Source organism: Physcomitrium patens, chromosome 7 (assembly GCF_059467195.1).
Source record: "Physcomitrium patens ecotype Gransden chromosome 7, ASM5946719v1, whole genome shotgun sequence".
Taxonomy (NCBI): domain Eukaryota; kingdom Viridiplantae; phylum Streptophyta; class Bryopsida; order Funariales; family Funariaceae; genus Physcomitrium; species Physcomitrium patens.
The window spans coordinates 7,365,412-7,385,110 of NC_143416.1; the positions used below are offsets into that span (position 1 = coordinate 7,365,412).

Consider the following 19,699-nt stretch of genomic DNA (forward strand, 5'->3'; position numbering starts at 1 on the left):
ATTTTTTCCACATGTGAGGGTGTTTTTGCTTCAATGACCCTATTAACACATGAGAAAATATTTAGGTTCCTAGTAAGAATGGATTTGGCCTCTTTGCTGTATTAATTGCAAGTTGTGTTGCAAAAGTGTCTCACAAATAAATCTCTCTGACCCCTGGCATGTATACAAAATATTTCAGACCCCTGCACACAAACAAAAGCTTTTGAACCATAGAGGAAGACATCCATTGTGAGAAAAACTGCAAAAGATGTACTATCAAAACAACCAACATTCAATAAAGCTTTTCAACAATAGAAAATAAATAAATAAATAAATGAAGCATGATTGTGATGGCATACTATTCTGTTGCTTGGCATTTAAAACTCTTTTATTTTAGACAGTAAACAAATCTTTGAATAAATATTTTTTGAATAAAGCATTATTTTATTGTATAATTATCATATGTCAAAAATATATTAAAATAAATAAATAAATAATTGCGTGTAATTATGCATGTGTTGAACACACATAGTTGCTAAAACATAATTATACTCATGTTAGATAAATAATATTATTTTGATTCTTTAATTCTGGTTTTTTTATTTCTAATTTTTTTAAAACGTAGATGAGTCATTTTTATTTTTTTATCTGATTTTTTAAAAATAATTTTAAATAAATGCATATTTAAATAATATTCATGATTTTTTATTTTAAATAAATATAAATATATTCATTAGCTCTTTAAAATTTAAATTTATTATTGCATTCTACAATATATTATTATTCGTGACTGTTAACAAAATCAAAATTTAAGAAAACAAAATTATGGTATCATGTCTCTTGTAAAAAGTATTAAAGGTTAAAGATTTGCTTTTATTGAAATCAAAATATAATAGCCATTCACTAACTAGAATCAATATCGATCATGAATTTGATCTTTCTATAAAGATAAACTGAAATTACATTATAATTATTAAATCATATTAAGCTAATGAAACCATAATAATAATAAATAATATAAAATTGAAATTTTAATTTTAAAATTAATGTAAATACAAATCAATAAAAACCAACTCATACATTATTAATAATTTGAAGAAAACTTTATTGCATGTAAAACTACACACAATAAGATTAATAAATATCAAATTGATAATATTAAATCAAACATAATATAAAAAAACATTTAAATTTTTATGCATAAAGCATCTTGTTGTAGCATTTTAATAATCTATGATAAATTAAAGATATTAAAATTATTAAAATTTTAATAAAATACTGATGTTATGCAAAAACTGATAAACACATTTCAAAAATGCACTTATATACTGTAAGCAATATGTTTCGTATTTTTCGATTCCACGTTTTTCATTGTTAAGAAGATGAAAGGTATGTTTTAATGATATATGTATGTTTGTTCAATTTAGGGTTTAGGGTGTTTTGTTCAGTTTTGAAGGGAGGGAGGGAGGGAGGGAGGGAGCGAGATGATGCGGGTTTACATGTTTGTTTGTTTGTTTGTTTGTTTGCTTGTGCTTAGACGTTCGCTTGTTCGTTAGTCCGTTCTAAACATGAGTGAGAGATCAAAGGCGGAGAAGAGGACGAGTTTTATGTGGAGTCATATGTCACATGGATTTGATTATGGATCGATGTAGAGGAGGAGGTTGGTGGAGTGGATCCGTGAAGAAGAAGCTGGTGGTGGAGGTGTTCGGGTGTCATGTATGTGATCTAATTTTGTGTTGTTGAAATAGATCGAGCTGTAAAATGGATGTTCCTCTGTTGTATGTCGAACGTATGTGATGCAGCGGATTTAGTCATGATAGAGGCGAGTTCATGGGACTCGGAGTATGGTGGCGTTAACGGCTTCGAATCTCAGGAGAATAGTCAGGACGTGGAGCTAAAATTGGACGAGAAGGTGTTGCTGCAGAGTCTGCACTTGCTGGTGAAAGAGAGTTCCGTGTATTAGTTTTATGATCTCTTTTTGGCAGCTTTCGGCCTTCTGTATACTGGAAAGATGTAAGGAGTTTGGATCTCCTCCAGTGGTTTTATTTTCCTCGAGCAACATGTTACAGCATTTCTTTGCATTTTTATTCATCATTCTGAATGTTCTTTGTGTGTAACAATTATATATTAAAAAGCTGGGAGAACGGTGCTTTGTATGACAAGATCGAACAGAACTCCGTTCGAACATATTCTTTATAGTTTTAGCTATCTTCGCCCGGATGCATCTTCTCAAGTACGGAAGCGTAAAGTCTTGATAATCATACAGCCTAGCAAGGCTGGTTCGTTGCAGATCCAATCAAGCTTTCGATCAAAACTTGACGAAACAGACTCACTCGTTAATCTTGGTTGACGAACACGTCCGCAGTTCTTATAACTTAAAAACTTACGGATGTACTGTTATTTTTTGGAACTTCACCCCCTCGAACACCTTTAATGACAACAATCTTCCAGATTATTGAGGTTACTTTCTAGTCTGGTACGAGTATAAATCTGCTGGTGAGGGATCGAGTAGACCGTCAGCGCTGTAAGCTTACATCATTCGACCTTGTAATAAGTGTTGAACTAGTGGTCATAATCCGCACGTTCTTTGGTTGATAGAAACAGCTTTTGTAGATTATTTCCTCATTCGGCCTGGGCATAGCTGCTGATTTTAACAATCAAATATTTTCCATCTTCAATTGTTCTTGATTATTAATCATCTTCCCAAAGCGATTCGTTGCTTGACTTTAGCTGGTATCTTTCACACTTTCTTGAGGTAAAGTACTGAGTAGGCATTGCATATTTTTTTTAACTCAAACTGGCAGCCAGAGAAATTCTTTACTTTAAATTAAGAATCTTCAGGATCGTGTTAGAGTAAAACTTGGGTGATATCAAAACTACCCTTCACAAGATAACTACGATGCAGCATAAGTCGAAGTCGGAATGATTCATAAGTCGAAGTCGGAAGGCAGGTCAATGTTATCATTCACTACATAATATTCGTCTCGACTGACCAAAATCACCTGAGCTTATCAATTATTCCATAAAACACTAGATTTCAAATTGGTGATTATGTTTTTAGGATGCTGGGCTGGGGAGAAGGGTGTGTTCATTTTGTTTGATCTAATCGTCAAGTGCCCTTCACATATTACACAGGTTCAATGGGATGCTGTTCACGTCGTGAAACAACGTTCCATCAGGCTTTGGTAGATGAGAGAAAGTTGGGAAGTCGTTCACACTATCAAGATGGTATTGATAAACCAATGATGTGGCAGTCAATGAAATAGAAGCCGTGTCACATTTCTTAGTCTTGTAGTAGCCAGATGGCTAGTTTGCGACAGTCAATCAAGCCCAAGTCTGACGTCAATGGCCTAAAGAAGTGTTTCGATCTCAAATAAAAGTATGATTCGCAATGGTTCAAATGCTGGTCATGACCATGACGCACAATTCGCGCCACCGACACACATCTGTTCACAACAATCTGTAATAGGAAAGGCAACCAGGTCTTGACACACCGCCTCTTAAGACCTACAGATAACTGGTGGAGGAATTGAGACCAGATACTCCACAAGCAAGCTTGACTGACACGAAACCTGCTTCAAAAAAATCCATAACCTTGCACACCAGAAGGGAACATCTGGACCTCTTACTAGTGCAACTGGAATTTCAAGTTTTGATCAGTCCGTCGTCTTAGTGGAAGAAAAATGTTTGACATTCATTCACCTCTCCACAGATGTCGCTTCAGTAGTTTTCATCTCCTGCTTCTTCTTTCGGCAGCTTAATTATTCATTTCATTTGTCGCTGATTTTTGCTTTTTACACATGGATAAGAAGACATTATTGAGTGACGCTATTTATAGCATTAACGAATTTCAAGATAAGCTAAAAGGCAGAGTCTGAATTGCAGGATCTTCAAAATCAAGAGCGAGCGTTGACTGAACTTTCTATTGAGCAAGACGTCGACTGAAATCTCTTAAGAAGATCAATTCAAGTCATAAAGATTGGCACTACGTGTTCACACAACTTCTGTAAAGAAATAGGTTGTAACTGTTAACATTTTAGGTGAAGAAGCTATGATGCGGTTAAAGCGCACACGAGACTCCAACTCTTTAATCCATATGTCAATGACATTGGAAAAAGCTACGGAAATTGAAGAGCAACACTTGAATACTTCAACTACGGAAGACATGATTCTTCACATCGTGATTGTCAAGGTACGCTGACACTCGACTCATGGAAGATTGCGTGCTGTGAGAATTGACTGACAGAAAAAAGCTTACACCTATGCTCGTCGTTTTGAAGCAATTGATTATTCTTAAATTATTGCTCATCTGCGTTGCTAATTGTTACGTGAAGCTTGCAGATGAATCGGACAGAGACCTCCACACAAGAACAGCAGTGTAAGATATAATAGAAAGATCTTGTACACCCTATCACTCTCCATCACAGGCAAACGACAATCCCTGAATAAGGTATGTGTGTTGAGATTGCTATATAGGAGAAAATCAAGCTTGTGTTTCTGCTCTTAACTCTATCCATCAAAACCTTCAATTGACACACAAAAACTTCATGGTTGATTCATTCTACTCAGTATTCATGTGCAATTTGGTTGCATTTCATAGTACCTACATACAATCAGGGTCTCAGGGTCCTGGTAGAAGAGGCGGTGTTTCTATTTCTTGATTGAGATCTAATATAATAGTAATAAATAACGTACAAAGTTGGTGTTAGCTGAAGCAATCTCACGACTATTCCACTCTCAAATTGTGAGTAATTGAATGAGAAGGGCTTCATAAACTTTGCTTCATAAAACATGTCTCACAAACCAGTATTGTAACGAGTACTTTAAGATTTTCAAGGTGGGTGTTCACGATAAGTTGCAAGTCTGATCGTTGCCTCAGTCTTTGTTTAAGTGAGTGACTTTTGAGGTTTCTGAGGTCCACTCAATCCATTGCCATTCTAAGATCCATCAACGTTATGTTTGCTTATTGATTCATTTGTATATGAATGTTATTGTACACATTTGTGAAGCAGTTTTAACTAAGAGGGATTGTATTTAATATGTCATTACAGATAATAAATTACACTTAGTGTAACCGTGTCAATTGCAATCCACTTTAAAGGACCTGATCCCAACCCCCTTCATGAATTGGTAATACTCGTATGTTGACTATGATACATTGTTAAATAAGCTTAAGCACACACAACAAGGTGGATTGTTACAAGTGATAGGTAATTTGTACTTCTTTATCTACAACAACAATCCACCTTAAAATCCACTTTAAAGTGGTGCCCATTTTTTTACAAGTGATAGGTAATTTGTACTTCTTTTTCTACAACAACAATCAATTAGTACTAATTCCATGCTTGCAAAAACTAAAAACTAAGTAACAAAAAAAAACAAACAAACAAACAACACTAGTTTAATTTATTATTTATTATTTTTTTATTTATTTTTGTTAAAAATCAAAATCTTTACTTTTACAAGTAATAGAATTAGACATTTATAATTTTCTTTTCTTTTCTTTTCTGTTCTTTTTTTCCTTAAAAAATCATATATAAATATATTAAGATAGTACCAATTTTATAAAATTATTATATGTATTTGATGATTGCAAGTATAGATTTACAAAAGCTTTTTAGTTATATAAAATTTAATCTAATTAAAAATTTGGAAAAAATTCTTATAAAAATAAATATTTTTTATTTAAGAATATTTATAGATGAATCACTAGAAATGCATTATGAAACATGAAAATTTTGTCGAAAAGCAAGTGCAATTTCCAATGAAATTCGAAGCTCCCACTCAATTTGAGGCATTAGGTTGGAGAACAATTATGAAAATCAAATGGCATGAACTTTAAAAGGTTGTACCTTCCTATAAAATTTCTCATCAAAGATGCTAGAAGAAGATGAAAAGAAAGACTTCAATAATACTAGAAATAATATTTTTAAAATTTAAGAATAACAATAGTGTTATATTTGAAAAGGTCAATGTAAACATAGTTCCTTTGTTTACTTTCAAAGCTTTTTTTACTTAATCTTCTATTCTTCACTTTGTATCTTATTTTGAATCTAAAGAAGATTCAAAAATTATACAAAATATTAAAATAAAACAAAAAAAAATATGCATTATTGTATACAAAATCAAGAATGCAAATTTTACAAAAAAAAATGTTGTATATATTTTGTATGTGTATGAATATCTATTAAATAAAATAACTTAGAAATAAGATTAAAACATAAAAAAGCCTCTTCATTGGTTGAACATGGGAATAGAGAAATATATGGGAGTGAGGAAATGCATTGAAACTAGAGAGTGGATGGAAACAAAGAAATGCATTGGAATAAAGGAATATAGAAACAAGGAATCATGCATGAACAAGGGAATGGATGGATGATAATGTTAGAAATTGGGCTGCCTAATAGCACAAGTTTCCACTAGAACACACACACACATATATATATATATATATATATATATTTACATATACACTCATGGTTATTATATTTAAAGTTGATTTAATCATATTAATGTATAAAAAAACTTAAATTAATTTTTTTAAATTGTATATACATTATTTTATGTCAGAATTTTGATTACATTTTATTAGATTAGATTTATAGATTTGATTAAGTAAAGCTTATATTTTTGTTGTTTTTATTATTGATTTAATTTGATAACTTGTGAATGTGTGTTGCATAATATAATTACACGAAAAATCTACTTAACACTTTATAACATTAGAAGACAGCCATATAGATAATCTTCTTGTTTGTTTTCCTAACATTATGTGGAATTTTTTATTTTTAGTTTTTATATCTTTTTTCAACTACTACACACAAAGCATACAAATAGATGCCATATAGTACACAAATGCTAGGGACCGCCCACCAACATCTCATGAGCTTTCTTACCTTTAGGATAAGAAACGTGACCTCTATTATTATACACATTATAAGATAGAATTTAATGTCAATATGGCAATGTTTTAAGCATATGTATTCTTATTAAAATTTATATACTTTGAGTTTGTAGAGATTCATTAAAATATATATATATATATATATATATATACTTAAGAATTTACTTAGGATTTTTAAAATGTAATTACTAATTTTAAAGACTCTTTACATTTAAAGAAGATCAATGTGATACTTCTGTTGTGATGCAATGTATTTCACATTGTCATTGTAGAACATGCATGTATTGAAATTTGATTATTTTTTTAAAATTTAAATTTTTAAATTTTTAAATTCTTTTCATTTATATATATATATATATATATATAGATATATGCATAAATTTAAAGAATCATAGTAACATTAATTTCTATAGTATCATAGTAATATTAAACTTACAATGAATTAAAATAATATTTAAGTATGATTGTGATTGGATTACTTTTTAATTACATTATTTAAATTATACATATGATGGTGTATTATCTAAATAAATTTTAATAAATGTATGTATGTATGTATGTATAATTCAATAATATAAGTGATCTATTGATAAAAATTATTTGCAAAAGATAAGTCATATATTTATGTATACATACATGTGTGTGTGTGTATATATATATATATATATATATATATATATATACCTACATAGATGAATAAATTTTTTAAAATTATTAAATGATGGCATCTAAATTAACAAACAGTTTTTACAAATGTTTTCTATTAATAATTTTTAGTATTTACTATACTATTTCTCTCTATAAATTATATTATAAGTTTTTATTTTAAAGTGTTACTTATGAAAATTAAATAATTATATTATTTACTATTATTATTATTATTATTAATAATAAAATATCAACTATGTTCAATTATAGAATATAAAAGTGGAAAATATTTACTAATGAATACACATTATAATTAAAACAATTAAATATGTATTTCATTAAATAGGTTTAGATTAATACAAAGTGCTACATTCAAAGCACTCAACCTGCAATTATCCCTACCTTTGGCATCCAACAATAAACAAAGATACCTAAAATCGACCACCAAAATTAAAAGAAATTTGACCAAAAATATGTGCTTGAAGAATCTTCAACAAACAATATAAGATTACTTGGCACTAATATTAGTTGAATCCTCTATACCCTCTTATTGGTATAAAATTATGAATACACATAAAATAAAATAAAGACAAAACAGACGTATAAGTATTTCAATCTACCCATGTATATACATATACATGTGTAATGTGCAAATGTGTGCAAAGTAATCCAATGACAGTCACTGCTTTTTCCTTCCTTTCAAGGGTGGACAATCTAGTAGCTGCTGCAGTCACATTCATATTCCCAATCAGATCAACGCTCTTATTTGTGGGATCTTCAGGAAATCTTGTGCTTTTTCCATTCTGCAAATCTAGTTTCTGAGATTTTCAATTTGAAGCTGATGTGAGAACTGAACTGTGGAGCCCAGCTTGATGATGAGATGATGAATGGGGGGCTATGAGGTAGCCAAATCCATAACCAAGAACAAAATACAAAGGGCTACATGGATCATAAAATCTTCTCTCCATTTCCTACTTGGGTTGGAGAGAATGGTGTTAAAACTGCACTTAAGGAGTGAATATGTTTAAAATGCAGAATCTCACCTTCAATGTTTACAATCACTTCTGTTTATAACCCAGAAGGAACGAGAGCCAGAAGGGGAGAGAGCAGGTACTGAATAGAAAAAGAAGCATGGGAAGGGTGACAAAAAAAAACTCACAGAAGTCTTGTTTCTGAGCCCTGGAACGAGGAGCCTTTTGCTGTAGTAGAATCTCACAAATGGCACTCATGGGAGCATTACGGTATCGCCACATGAGTCCCGCAAATTAGCCCTGGTTTGTGTGTGGCACATAAAAACATCATCATTGTCATCACCGCTATCCTCATCTTTTTTCATGGAGGGCTGTTTGCTGGCAGCCCCTTCCCCTCTCCCCTTCTGTGATTGATTGATTGCAGACACTTGAGCTCCTTTTGTGTAAGCATCAACACAAAGGCACAATCCCAGGGCTTCTCCCGTTGCTGCATCGATCTGTGGCTGCCTGCAAAGCTTCACACAAACATCCTGGGGGCCGAAGAGGGTCTTCGAGGAATCCCCACAAGAGCCACCATAGCCACCTTCAATCCTGTGATGAGGGGAGAAGAACGAGGTGGTCCATGTTTTTATGATTAGTCTTCACACTTTGACTGTACCTCATGCCGTTCCTCCTCTTTGTTGGCGACTGCCGGCTGCTGTACATGGCACCATCTCCATCACTATCTCTTCAGAGTTACTACAGATATTGCGTATGGAAGTAGAATCATGTAGAAATGAGAAAGAGCATACGGAACTGCAATCTGTACCGATATATCACCAGGGGTAGTTCTAAACTGAAGTGCAGAGAGGAGGAAAGGGATCTTTTTGTTTTGTTTCGGTTCTGGGGAAGATGAAGTTGCTTATCAAAAGAAGATCAAGTACTCACTGAGGTTGCACTGCTTCTGGAGATTGCTGCCACTGCCAGTGCCAGTGGTGCCCGTTAGATGCCGCGTCCCCGTCTCACATATTTTTGATGTTGCACTTGCCACTGCCACAAAATATGCAAGACACACGTTCTCATGTGCTCGATGGTCTCTGCTAATTTCTGTGCCTGGAATTTGCGATCGGTTGTGGTGGCTGGCGCCGCGCGTGAAAATTTTGCAACCAGTGTAATCTAGGACGTTGCATTACGTGAATGACAACTTCCCTCCCTACCTCCCTTTCTCCCTCCTTTTCTCCAGTGCATGTGTGATATACGATTTTTGTGTCAGGCGTACTGCTGGTACCAAATTCTAGTGGGGTGCACTTGGAGGCATCTGGTCGGGCGATGACCCGATTTTGTCACTGTACCAAGTGCGCAGCCCGCAACTCTGGCAGCAACGATGCTGAGCTGATGACGTCGTTTCTTAAAGCATCATGCCGAAGCGTGGCCTCAGACGCTGCATGTCTCAATGTGAGGCAACATTTACACACCAGATCTGTAGCATAATTACGGACTGAGGATCCGCCAGCGTTAGTTCCACGAGCCGCTCTGTGTTGGCATGAATCCGGCTTGCACTTCCAGCAGTAGGAGTCGAGGAGAATTGTTATCCTTATACTTAAATCTCAATCTGGCAGTCGAGATTGAAACGGTTGTTGCTTTCGTGTGACCAACGTGACTTCTGAGGTTCGGCACTAGAAGAGGAGGAGTTGCATGTCAGACATTTGCAATTTCGTGTTAGTGTGGAGGTATAGTATCCGCGATGGCGGTCAGCTGGAGTTTTGCACTACTACTAGTTCTCACATTAGTCGCGCTTATCACCTTCAGTCAACCTCTTTTCCAATCCACACCAGGTAAGCCATGCTCCCTTTATCGACTTCTAATCATGGTTATGAAATCGCTTGCCGCATTCTCTCAGTTCAGTGTAGTCTGAGGCCGCAAAAGTCAGGAAACTCCTCCTGCGCAGCAATACTTGAGAGATGAGGTTTGCTTTGCACCCTTTGAACAAAGATGACTGCGGGTGAACTGCTTTAGATCTCAATGAACAAAATGCTCTTAAACCCCTTTCTGCTGCGAATTGCACGCCAAGATATCCCGATTCACGATCATGTGGTTGGCTGCCCGTGGGAATATTGTGCACCTTATTGTGCTGATAGTGTAGGAAGCGAGTGCAAACTGCGCCTGCGCCTATTTTTAGTGCAAATCTGTCTACCTGGCACATCACGATCTCTGTCTGTGTGAAGAGCATGTTCTAGCTACGAGATGGTTCATCCCAAGGAATACTGCATTGCTGCGAAAAATATTACAAGACTCAATTTCTTAATAGCTCAGAGTAAGTCTAAGTTTCGTGTGACCCTGTGGCCGGTTTTGCAGCATCTTCAGAGAGACATACGAACGCAGATTTGAAAAACGTTCCACAGGCTACGATTGCGAGGGGAGTCCCACAGCGCAATCCCCCTAACTCCAAGGTACGCAGCCGCATTCGCTTGCCATTGAATCTCATACGATTCATACTGAATGTAGACGCCATGGCCGAGAATTTCCTCTGCACTAATCCTTAGTCATAGCTGCGGTGCCTCCACTAAATCGATGCGAAAGATGCCGCAGCCATGTAGCATTGAGGTTCACGACAAAAAGCATAATCGACCCTGCTGAATTGGATCTAGAAAGCGTGTAGCAAGTGATGTCGTGACGACGGTCTCGAAGGCCAGTTAGTCCTCATCTGGTAAGTTAATATTCAAAATTAGCGACTAAATCCTGTTACAATAGACTAATCCATTGCCCTTCTTCCGCAGGCGAGTGATGTCGAGTACTTCACCGACGGTGCATGGAGCCTTACCATGCTGCGGGGTGGAAGCCAAAGACAACGTCGGACGCGGAAATTAATCCAACGCGACGTCCTGTCCCCTTGCGGTGAGCAACAGAGACGCGTCGTCTGCAGAGCAAAAAGAAAAACTACCCTGAGTGCTGCCACTAGACCAAACCCCGACGCGGATCGACCTCCACGAACTCGAGCAAGCGATCATCCTCCACCTGCCAAGTCCGGCATTCCCCGAAGATCGACGTCGGCGCACTTTGAATCCGACCGCATGGTTCCCACTGGCCCGAATCCTTTGCACAACAGCAATAGGTCTCAAGTCATATTCCCGTGAATACTTGTCACAGCTCTCTCTCTCTCTCACTCTCTCACTCTCTCACTCACTCCACCTAAATGTAACGGTCGTTCTGCTCGCCTCAACACGACTTCCGACGAACAAATTTCGTTCATGTATTTCGGAACCAACGACATTGAACCAGGAATTAGGTCAGAAAAGTAAACCTAGCGTAGAGGATTTTGGTTGAAAGAAAATGGTAAATCGTTTACCCAATTACGCCACATGAAAGCAGCAGCAGTGCTTAATAGATCCAAATCTGATGCAAGTCGAGTATTTCTTTGAATCATCAACTCTACATCGACTGCATCTCGAAGAACCTAGAAAGTTTTGTTTTCTCACCTCCATCAGTGCCTGCTTTTGCTTCGACCCCTCAAGAGTAGTTGCTGAAGGCACTTCTGCGCAAATTCATTGTGACTAAAAGAATAGCAGGATTTGGTCAGTTGAAGTCCAAAATCCGAAAGACTAGTCGACAATTTAAATTTTTTGAATTTTGAAAACCCCATCAGTAGCAAATTGGACGAAACATACAGCAAAGTGGAATCGAACACCCAGAATTAAAAGTCGATTTATGTATCTCTGGGCTATTGTAGGCCAGATTCTCCATGGCGATGATTTCATTTCTGCATAGTAAATCCACCACAAAGGTACTCATGGCGCAACACTGGATCTTGCAAGTTGGATTATGATTGGATAGAGTAACAATCGAATGATCGTCGTGTCCCTACTGAATTGTCCGACTTTGACAAAGAATTTATATACGCAGGCTACTGCCAGTAATGTGGTGGGATGCTGAAGTGGAAAAATAAATCTAGCCCCCCCCCCCCCCCCCCCCGCCCCCTCCCTCCCTCCCTCCCTCCCAGTGTTCACGATTGTCTTCATCCAATGAGTGGGAAAGGTTAGAGAAAAACTGAACTGCTGAAAATAATTTTTTTGAATAGAAAAATTCTTGACATGCAGCTTTTGGCATTCGTAGAGTCATGAATCGATAGAATTTAATGGCAAGGCTTTAAGTCATGATCCACAGGAGTAAAGCTTATAGATCTTCGGTGAAAACAAATCATCGACAGGATGGTTTACAGTAATATGACTGGATGTTTTACTGAACACCTAGTTTGAGCGCTTCGTCACTCTAACCCAAGGTCTTTGCCTATACTCGGATATCTGATATTACTTCATGATGGTACTTGTTGTACATCGCATACATCAAACAGGCACAAGTTTTTAGCGTGGCAAGACTGTATTCTTCAAGACACCATCCAGACAATGTCGAACTATTTACCAAACCAACCAGTATTCAAGAATATAAACCCGTCAACGCTACATCCTCAACACTACAGCTATATACCAGACACATACCTTTAATATACGGGCTCTAGTTCCACTGTCCTTAGATATGAATAGTTAGATTCTCAGAAAATAGGTTGGAACCACCTGAATCGAACATCCGTCATCTACTGCTTTGAGGTTTACGTAGTGAGGATGATGAATTTGATTCATCAGATTGGCCAGCTGCGACGTCAAAGTGTGTGTCACCAGACTCCTCACCGTTGGATACTGCACCAACGTTTGTATGATCTGCGGACACATATTACTGGCGTCGTAAGTAACAGATTGCAAATAACTTTCAATATACCCAAACCAACAATGCTTTCTCTAGTGGTAATAAGAAGGTCCGAGCAATGGTCGACATAGAGGTACTAGTGACCTACCAAAGAGAGATATGATGGATGGTCTCTTGGGCTGAGGTTTCTTCTTGAGCTCCGCTGCTCAGAAAACGTAGCAATAAAATGTCAGCACAACCGTAATCGCTTCACCAAAACAAATAAATTATTTTTGTATTTGATAACACATATTGAGAGGCTGATATTTTGCAAGACCCAGCCCCTCATCAGAAGACTAAGATGTACTGAGATTTAATGAGGCTTCGTACCAATTGGCGAGTTCATCATCCCCTTAAACACATCCGAGTTCTTAAACGTATATCCCACGAAATTTGTGTCCTTGGAAGTCAGCATCTGAAGGAATCCAAAATTAACGTGAGATTCCTTAAAATCGGCAGCGTACGACATAAACAAATTAATCGCCAATCAAAATTATCGTTCAAAGAAGTTGAATTCCAAGCTCAACAAGCTAAAATTCGGTCAAAACAGAAAAAAAATAGCACTTTAAGTTCTGACCAAATCGATATCCCAACCAAGTAAATATCAAAAAGAAGCATCTCTGGTTATCTTTTCAGAGGGATCAGTTTTCATAAGATGTCCATTGAAAATTTCGAAATGGAACGAATAAGTTAAGTTACCTTCCGCCAAGGTCCTGATCTTGAAGCATGAGGCTGAGAATTCACCTGTAATAATCACAAACAACGAAGATATTCAACCCGATATAAATATGGCACATATGGCAGCACATAAAGAAAAGTGACGGACTCGGATAAATCATCCAATTTGTCAGCTTTGAACACGATCCTAACACGTCGCAATCTCTTGAAAATCCAACAGGGACATTTGCGCTGCCGATGAAGGATAACAAAATATTGGACACCCAAACCAGATAGTAGAAAAACGTACCTCATCGAACTTCTCAAAATTTTGAGTGTCAAGTTCCCCATTAACTTCTGGCTTGTACGCAGCCTCCATTTCATATAGTTTGTCCCATGGAACCCCTTTGAACCACGGATGCGCCTAGATAACAAAACAATTCATAAACGACTTCATTGATACATTCCGACCAAACCAAATAGTCCACCTCTATCAACTAGATCAAATTCAATAAAGAAGGTATATTATCACATCACCAGCAAGATCAACGAACCTGAGAGCTGCAGTTGTGGTTATCAACTCGGCCAACATCACAAAAATGAATACCTAGCAAGCTAATAAAAGAAAGTTCACCTTGATGTCATCTCCACCTCTACTCCCTAGACGATGCTCTACATCACAGAGCAGTCGACAAATCAAATCCTTGGCTTCATGTGTTAACTTAGCCTCATCTGGAAATTTGAGGTATGTTCTCCAATTTACTATCTGCACAACACGAATCAACTATCGTAAATGAATTACAGTTCTTGAATAAAGTAGGACATGAAGTATACCCCTTTTCAGGATAAGAATAAACTTTGCATCTAACAACTCACAGTAGCTCAAACCAAACAAATAAATATTGTGTAAAGTGATCACCAATAAACTAATTACAAGGTAAGTTTCGAAAGTTGTCAAAACATGGGAGTACAAACCTTTCTGCATGTATTCATAGGGTCATCCGCATAGAAAGGTGGATAACCAACTAACATCTCAAACATGATGGCTCCAAGTGACCACCTGTAAAGGTAATCATCACATCATCATCACAGAAAAGGTCATTTTACAAAAGATATTCTGTTAAAACTTCAGATATAATCCGGTAGTTAACAATCTTCGAAAATGTTAGAGATGAAAGGCAGTTTCTTCCGCAGATACAACAAGAATATTTACATAGGTAGTCCCCCCTTCTGATGATATGATAGCAAAAGCTGAAGGCAAGTACTCACCAATCACACTCCATGCCATAACCTTTCTTCAACAACACTTCAGGTGCAATGTAGTCGGGTGTGCCAACGGTGGAATATGCCTAAATTTATTTACAAACGTATTAGCTCGGAACATGAAGCCACACAAGTAGCAATATGTACCACGTCTTAAAAGATAAGAGCTAACTTTGCTTAACGTAACAACGCTCAAAAAATTTACTTCACATAGCAACAAGCACGATTCAATATTATAGTGAAATTAAGACTGCAAGCTAAAGAATGAGACCCTACAGATCCACGAAGCATAACATATTTACTTTGCTAATAGCCACTCCCTTTTTACAGCAATATATATATATATATATATATATATATATATATATATGTTTCTCTAGCTATCACAAATATCATCATGAAAAGGCGACACTCATCCAAAACTATCCAGATAAAGTGAGTTTGTACCAGCATCCGCCGATTACGCTGCCAGTGCTGCAACTGCTCTTGCTGACTACGATTTGGCAGCCCTCGCGAGGAAGGCTGTAGACGCCCACTCTCTACGTCCATAGGCTCCCGGTATTCCTCATCAGTACTGGGCTCATGCTCATGCAACGTTGATAGGGCCCTACAATCTAAAGGTTTGCATAATCCAAAATCAGATAGTTTCATATGCCCATTCTTGTCCAGTAACAGATTGTCAGGCTTGATGTCCCTGACACAACAAGTATAGGAAATGGCACCACGTCAAACCATACTCTGTGTAAACTGGATCGAAGATGGTTAGTGCAGGTGGCCAGGACCAATAACGCTAATAATAGTATTTCATGCTTGCCAAAATGTGTAAAAGCAACACTTGGTTTCGAAGATCAGAGCTAACCGATGGATGTAGTTGTGCTTATGGATAGACTGAATCGCCAAAACGGACTGTGCCACATAGAAGCGAGCTTCGTCTTCTGTTAAGGTATCCTTACGCATTAATAACGTCATCATGTCACCTCCAGGAAGGTACTCCATGATCAGGTATAGGTACTCAGAGTCCTGGAAGCTATACTGGAGCTTCACGATACAGTGACTATCCACTTCTGCCAGCAAATTTCTTTCAGCCCTCACATGCTCAACCTGTTTTGGTGTTGATCAGAAACATGATCCAAACAAACCAATACAACATTAAAAATCCACTTCAAAACTCAATGTAGCCTTAAACCCGGAGGAAATGACTCCGGGGCTTATCCATCATTTACACCTTACCAATTGGCTCAAAAAGAAGTTGTAGAAAATGCAAACCAACTGAACTTAGCACATAAATATGACTAGGCTCATAAACAATAACAAGACGAATCAAATCCAAAACCTCTCATAATGAACTTCAGCTTACAGATCATTCCTGTTAACAAGAAATATTAAACACTAAGTAGAAGATATTACCAAGACGTGGTTCTCCATTGTGAAGAATGAAGTTAAGCATCACATACCTGCCCTCTTGACAACATCTCGGATTTTTTCAATTTCTTCATGGCATAAACTTCGCCTGTGGCTTTTGCTCTGCAGAGTCTTACCTGCAGCCCCACATTTTACAGTAAACAAAAGCCTCTTAGCAAAATTCTACGCGGCACCCCGGGACTTTCAGAAGTATCCAGTGTATTTAGTCAGTATCAAATCACTCATAACTCAGACTCATTCATGAGACACTGAGAAGGCTGGGAGAGAGAGGATTTGATTGAGCCAAGTTGCCCTTCCAAAAGATCCCATGTCATTTAAAACCATTCTCTCCTGTAATGTCCATCAGTCGTCAAAAATATATGCATATATTGTGCCCTTCAATAGACATGCACCTCTCCAAAGGCGCCTCGTCCAATGATTGTTAAAAGCTCAAAATCCTCCACACCCATTTTATGACGCTGCAACCGCATGAACTCTGTCTCTTTACGCTCCAGATCCTTTATTAAGTGGTGCTGATCCTCTGGAGACACATCGGCATCTTGTAACTTTCGCTCCAGGGTCCAGCGCCTGTCGATGAAAGAAACAGCAACGACTCAATACTCACAGGAGCTGGATCCTCCCTGAAGTATAATAATGAAACCCTCGCCAGTCGATACAAAAAATGAAGGAGTTCGTAGGTTCATTCCCTGATACGGAAATCTCTTGCAAAACTCAGGGTGTGCACGTGGTTTTAAGAAGAAAAGTGTTGCTTCAATGGAAAGCTGCGAAAGACATGTCCTCTAATCGGACAAATTTGGAGGGTTTCATGGGTCGAATGAAGCTCTGTAATGTAGCCAAATCTCAGGTAAAGAAACTGAAAACGAGCTCTCAATTCCTAATACCAAAGAAGATCATGTACAATAATTAAATAAATAAATAAGTATGAGATTTTAAAATTGAAATCTGTGAAGAATTCCAACGTGCAACCTGGTGCAGGCACCGCCAACCTAGTGACTTACCAATCTACCGACATGGCTCAGCTGCGAGCTGAGTAACTCAAGTCGCATGTGGCATAATTAATACAGATCTGCGTGCGAGCACTGAAGGAAACTTAGGTCATCGAGTTTGAGCATAAACTGCCGGATCTGATTCCATGCATGTCTAAAACTGATATGTAACGAATCTTTGGTACCAAGACAACAAGAATTCGATCTCTCTGAATCGAAAAGTGTTCGAACTTCACTCTTCCTGTGAAGGGTTCCATCAGAGCATGTAACCAATGACTATTTGATCAGTTTAAAAGAAGTTTCCCACGTTAACCGGAACTTGAGCTTCAGAAGAAATGTGAGTTCCAGTCAAAAAGCACCTATTTCACACTTCAACAGTTTATAATTTTAAGTTCCTGCTGACATTGTGAAATAGATCACTACGTCACATATCTACCAGGAATACAGATTGCACCAAGTCAGATCCTGGTGCTACCACTAACTTGATTCTCAGATTCGAAATAAAGAATTCAAACTTCCGCAACAAACTTCTAAAATAAACAAACGACCATGATCTACGCGGTGCAGTGATTGATTTCACGAGCCCTAGTATCCATGACTACATTCCGTGTATTCATAAATGGCATTCCCTCGCCTATTGATGACCGTTAATCTCGAAATTTACAGACTGGCGATGGAGGAGAGGAAGGTAGGTTATCTGAGCCAAATAGCTTAGAAACATGAAAATGGAGATAGAAGTCGAGAACGAGTTCGTCATAGATTGCACGCCGCAAAACCAAATCCAAGCCGTGACGAGTAAAACTGGGGTAGGAATAATCTACTACCTTTCCTTCCGTTCCTGCAAGCTCTTCATCTGCGACTTGTAATGATTTTCAATGTACTGTTTCGCCGCAGCAACTTTCTGGCGTGTGATGCTTGAGGCGAGATTGTCCTCGGGCGGCACGCCATCCACAATTCCAGCTCTTCTCCCGTCCTCCGATCCCACGTGCAACCCTCCCATTCCGTCTTGCGCCGTCGCCAAGACCGTCTTGAACGCCTCGTCTTGGTTCACCAACAATCCTCCAGGTCCACCCCCTAATCCCTGCCCTCCCTTCAACACCATGCCTTTGTGCTCCATCTGCCTCCGTTCCCCTCTCGATCTAAATCCCCCGCAACCTCAACGTCATCTCATCCCCATCTCTCTCTCTCTCTCTCTCTCTCTCTCCCTGTCCACCTCACACAATCTCTTCAAATCCCCCTCGAACACTGTCGATCAAGCCCTGACATCATTACCTCGTCACTAAAATCACGTCATCACCTTCCTTCTGCCCTCAAAACTAAACTCCAGAACGTGAATCCCGCGACCGCAAACATTACTGAGGCGTAATGCAGAAAGTAATTAACTTGGTTGCAGCAAAATCAAGCGTGACCACAGCTGGAAAAGACGGGGAAGAGGGGAGTGCAGGCAAAGCATCACAGGACGCCAAAGAAGGCCCCCCTTACAAACGCTAAAGATAGTATTCTGCAGTCTCGCCGAGGCCGTCTCTCACTCAAATCCCACTGCCTTCTCTCTCTCTCCCTTCGCTACTCTCCAAAGCCTTACCTGCTTGCTGCTAGCCAAGCTTCTGGCTATGTCGATGGTCCCTTCTCTTCCGCTGCAACAACAAAAGAGCCCTGAATCCCCTCCCTCCCTTCACGGCGACGGTCGCCGCCAATACTCCGTCCCTTTTCGCAACGATCGTCGTCATTGTAGACGATGCAGAATGGACGATCGTCGCCACTGTTGTGTCTTCGTCACGGTGGTGGTCGTCCCGCGGAACGAGGCAGTTGGAGAGGTGCGGCGGTGCGGACGCCCATTCCGCCTGGAATTGCTCCTGGCAGCGCAGTTCTATCACTACTAATAACATGTGATGCCCATTAAAACCCAAAACGCCATGAGCTTAAATTCCTCCATGAGAAACAAGAAGAAAACGTAAAAGTAAAAGTAGAAGTGGAAAATTCCATCACTTTATAGCTAGAAATTTTAAATAAAAATCAAAGGATGAGTGGTTTTTTAAAATACGTTATCAGGTTCTTTCCAACAAAGCATCTGTTGCAATTTTTTATCCAAATTGGAATGTCTAAAAATAGTTATTGCTTTAATTTTTTAATGTTTTTAAAGATAATTTACTGTT

General features: G+C 38.0%; 2 protein-coding genes and 1 long non-coding RNA gene across 4 annotated transcripts; 2 read left to right on the forward strand and 1 right to left on the reverse strand.

Moving 5' to 3' along the window:
- The first annotated feature begins 703 nt into the window (after positions 1–703).
- LOC149988539 (uncharacterized) lies at positions 704–6,086 on the forward strand. Of its 2 annotated transcripts, none has more exons than XR_016504152.1 (3): positions 704–1,992; positions 3,115–4,171; positions 4,314–6,086. It is a non-coding gene; the product is annotated as an uncharacterized LOC149988539 (long non-coding RNA). The 2 variants fall into 2 exon arrangements; XR_016504151.1 differs by having other exon boundaries at positions 4,321–6,086.
- A 4,088-nt stretch (positions 6,087–10,174) lies between these two features.
- LOC112284975 (uncharacterized) lies at positions 10,175–12,118 on the forward strand. Its single transcript, XM_024525401.3, has 3 exons — positions 10,175–10,316; positions 10,837–10,931; positions 11,259–12,118. Exons 1-3 carry the CDS (start codon positions 10,226–10,228, stop codon positions 11,613–11,615), a joined length of 543 nt encoding a protein of 180 aa, XP_024381169.1. The 5' UTR covers positions 10,175–10,225; the 3' UTR covers positions 11,616–12,118.
- A 488-nt stretch (positions 12,119–12,606) lies between these two features.
- Positions 12,607–19,152, reverse strand: LOC112285132 (uncharacterized). Its single transcript, XM_024525695.3, has 13 exons — positions 18,371–19,152; positions 16,953–17,127; positions 16,593–16,676; positions 15,998–16,239; positions 15,586–15,832; positions 15,145–15,224; positions 14,851–14,935; positions 14,510–14,641; positions 14,186–14,299; positions 13,918–13,962; positions 13,549–13,633; positions 13,328–13,381; positions 12,607–13,193 (listed from the first exon to the last, which is right to left on the reverse strand). The coding sequence occupies exons 1-13, from the start codon at positions 18,661–18,663 to the stop codon at positions 13,066–13,068; spliced, it is 1,764 nt and encodes a 587-aa protein (XP_024381463.1). The 5' UTR covers positions 18,664–19,152; the 3' UTR covers positions 12,607–13,065.
- Between the last annotated feature and the right edge of the window lie 547 nt (positions 19,153–19,699).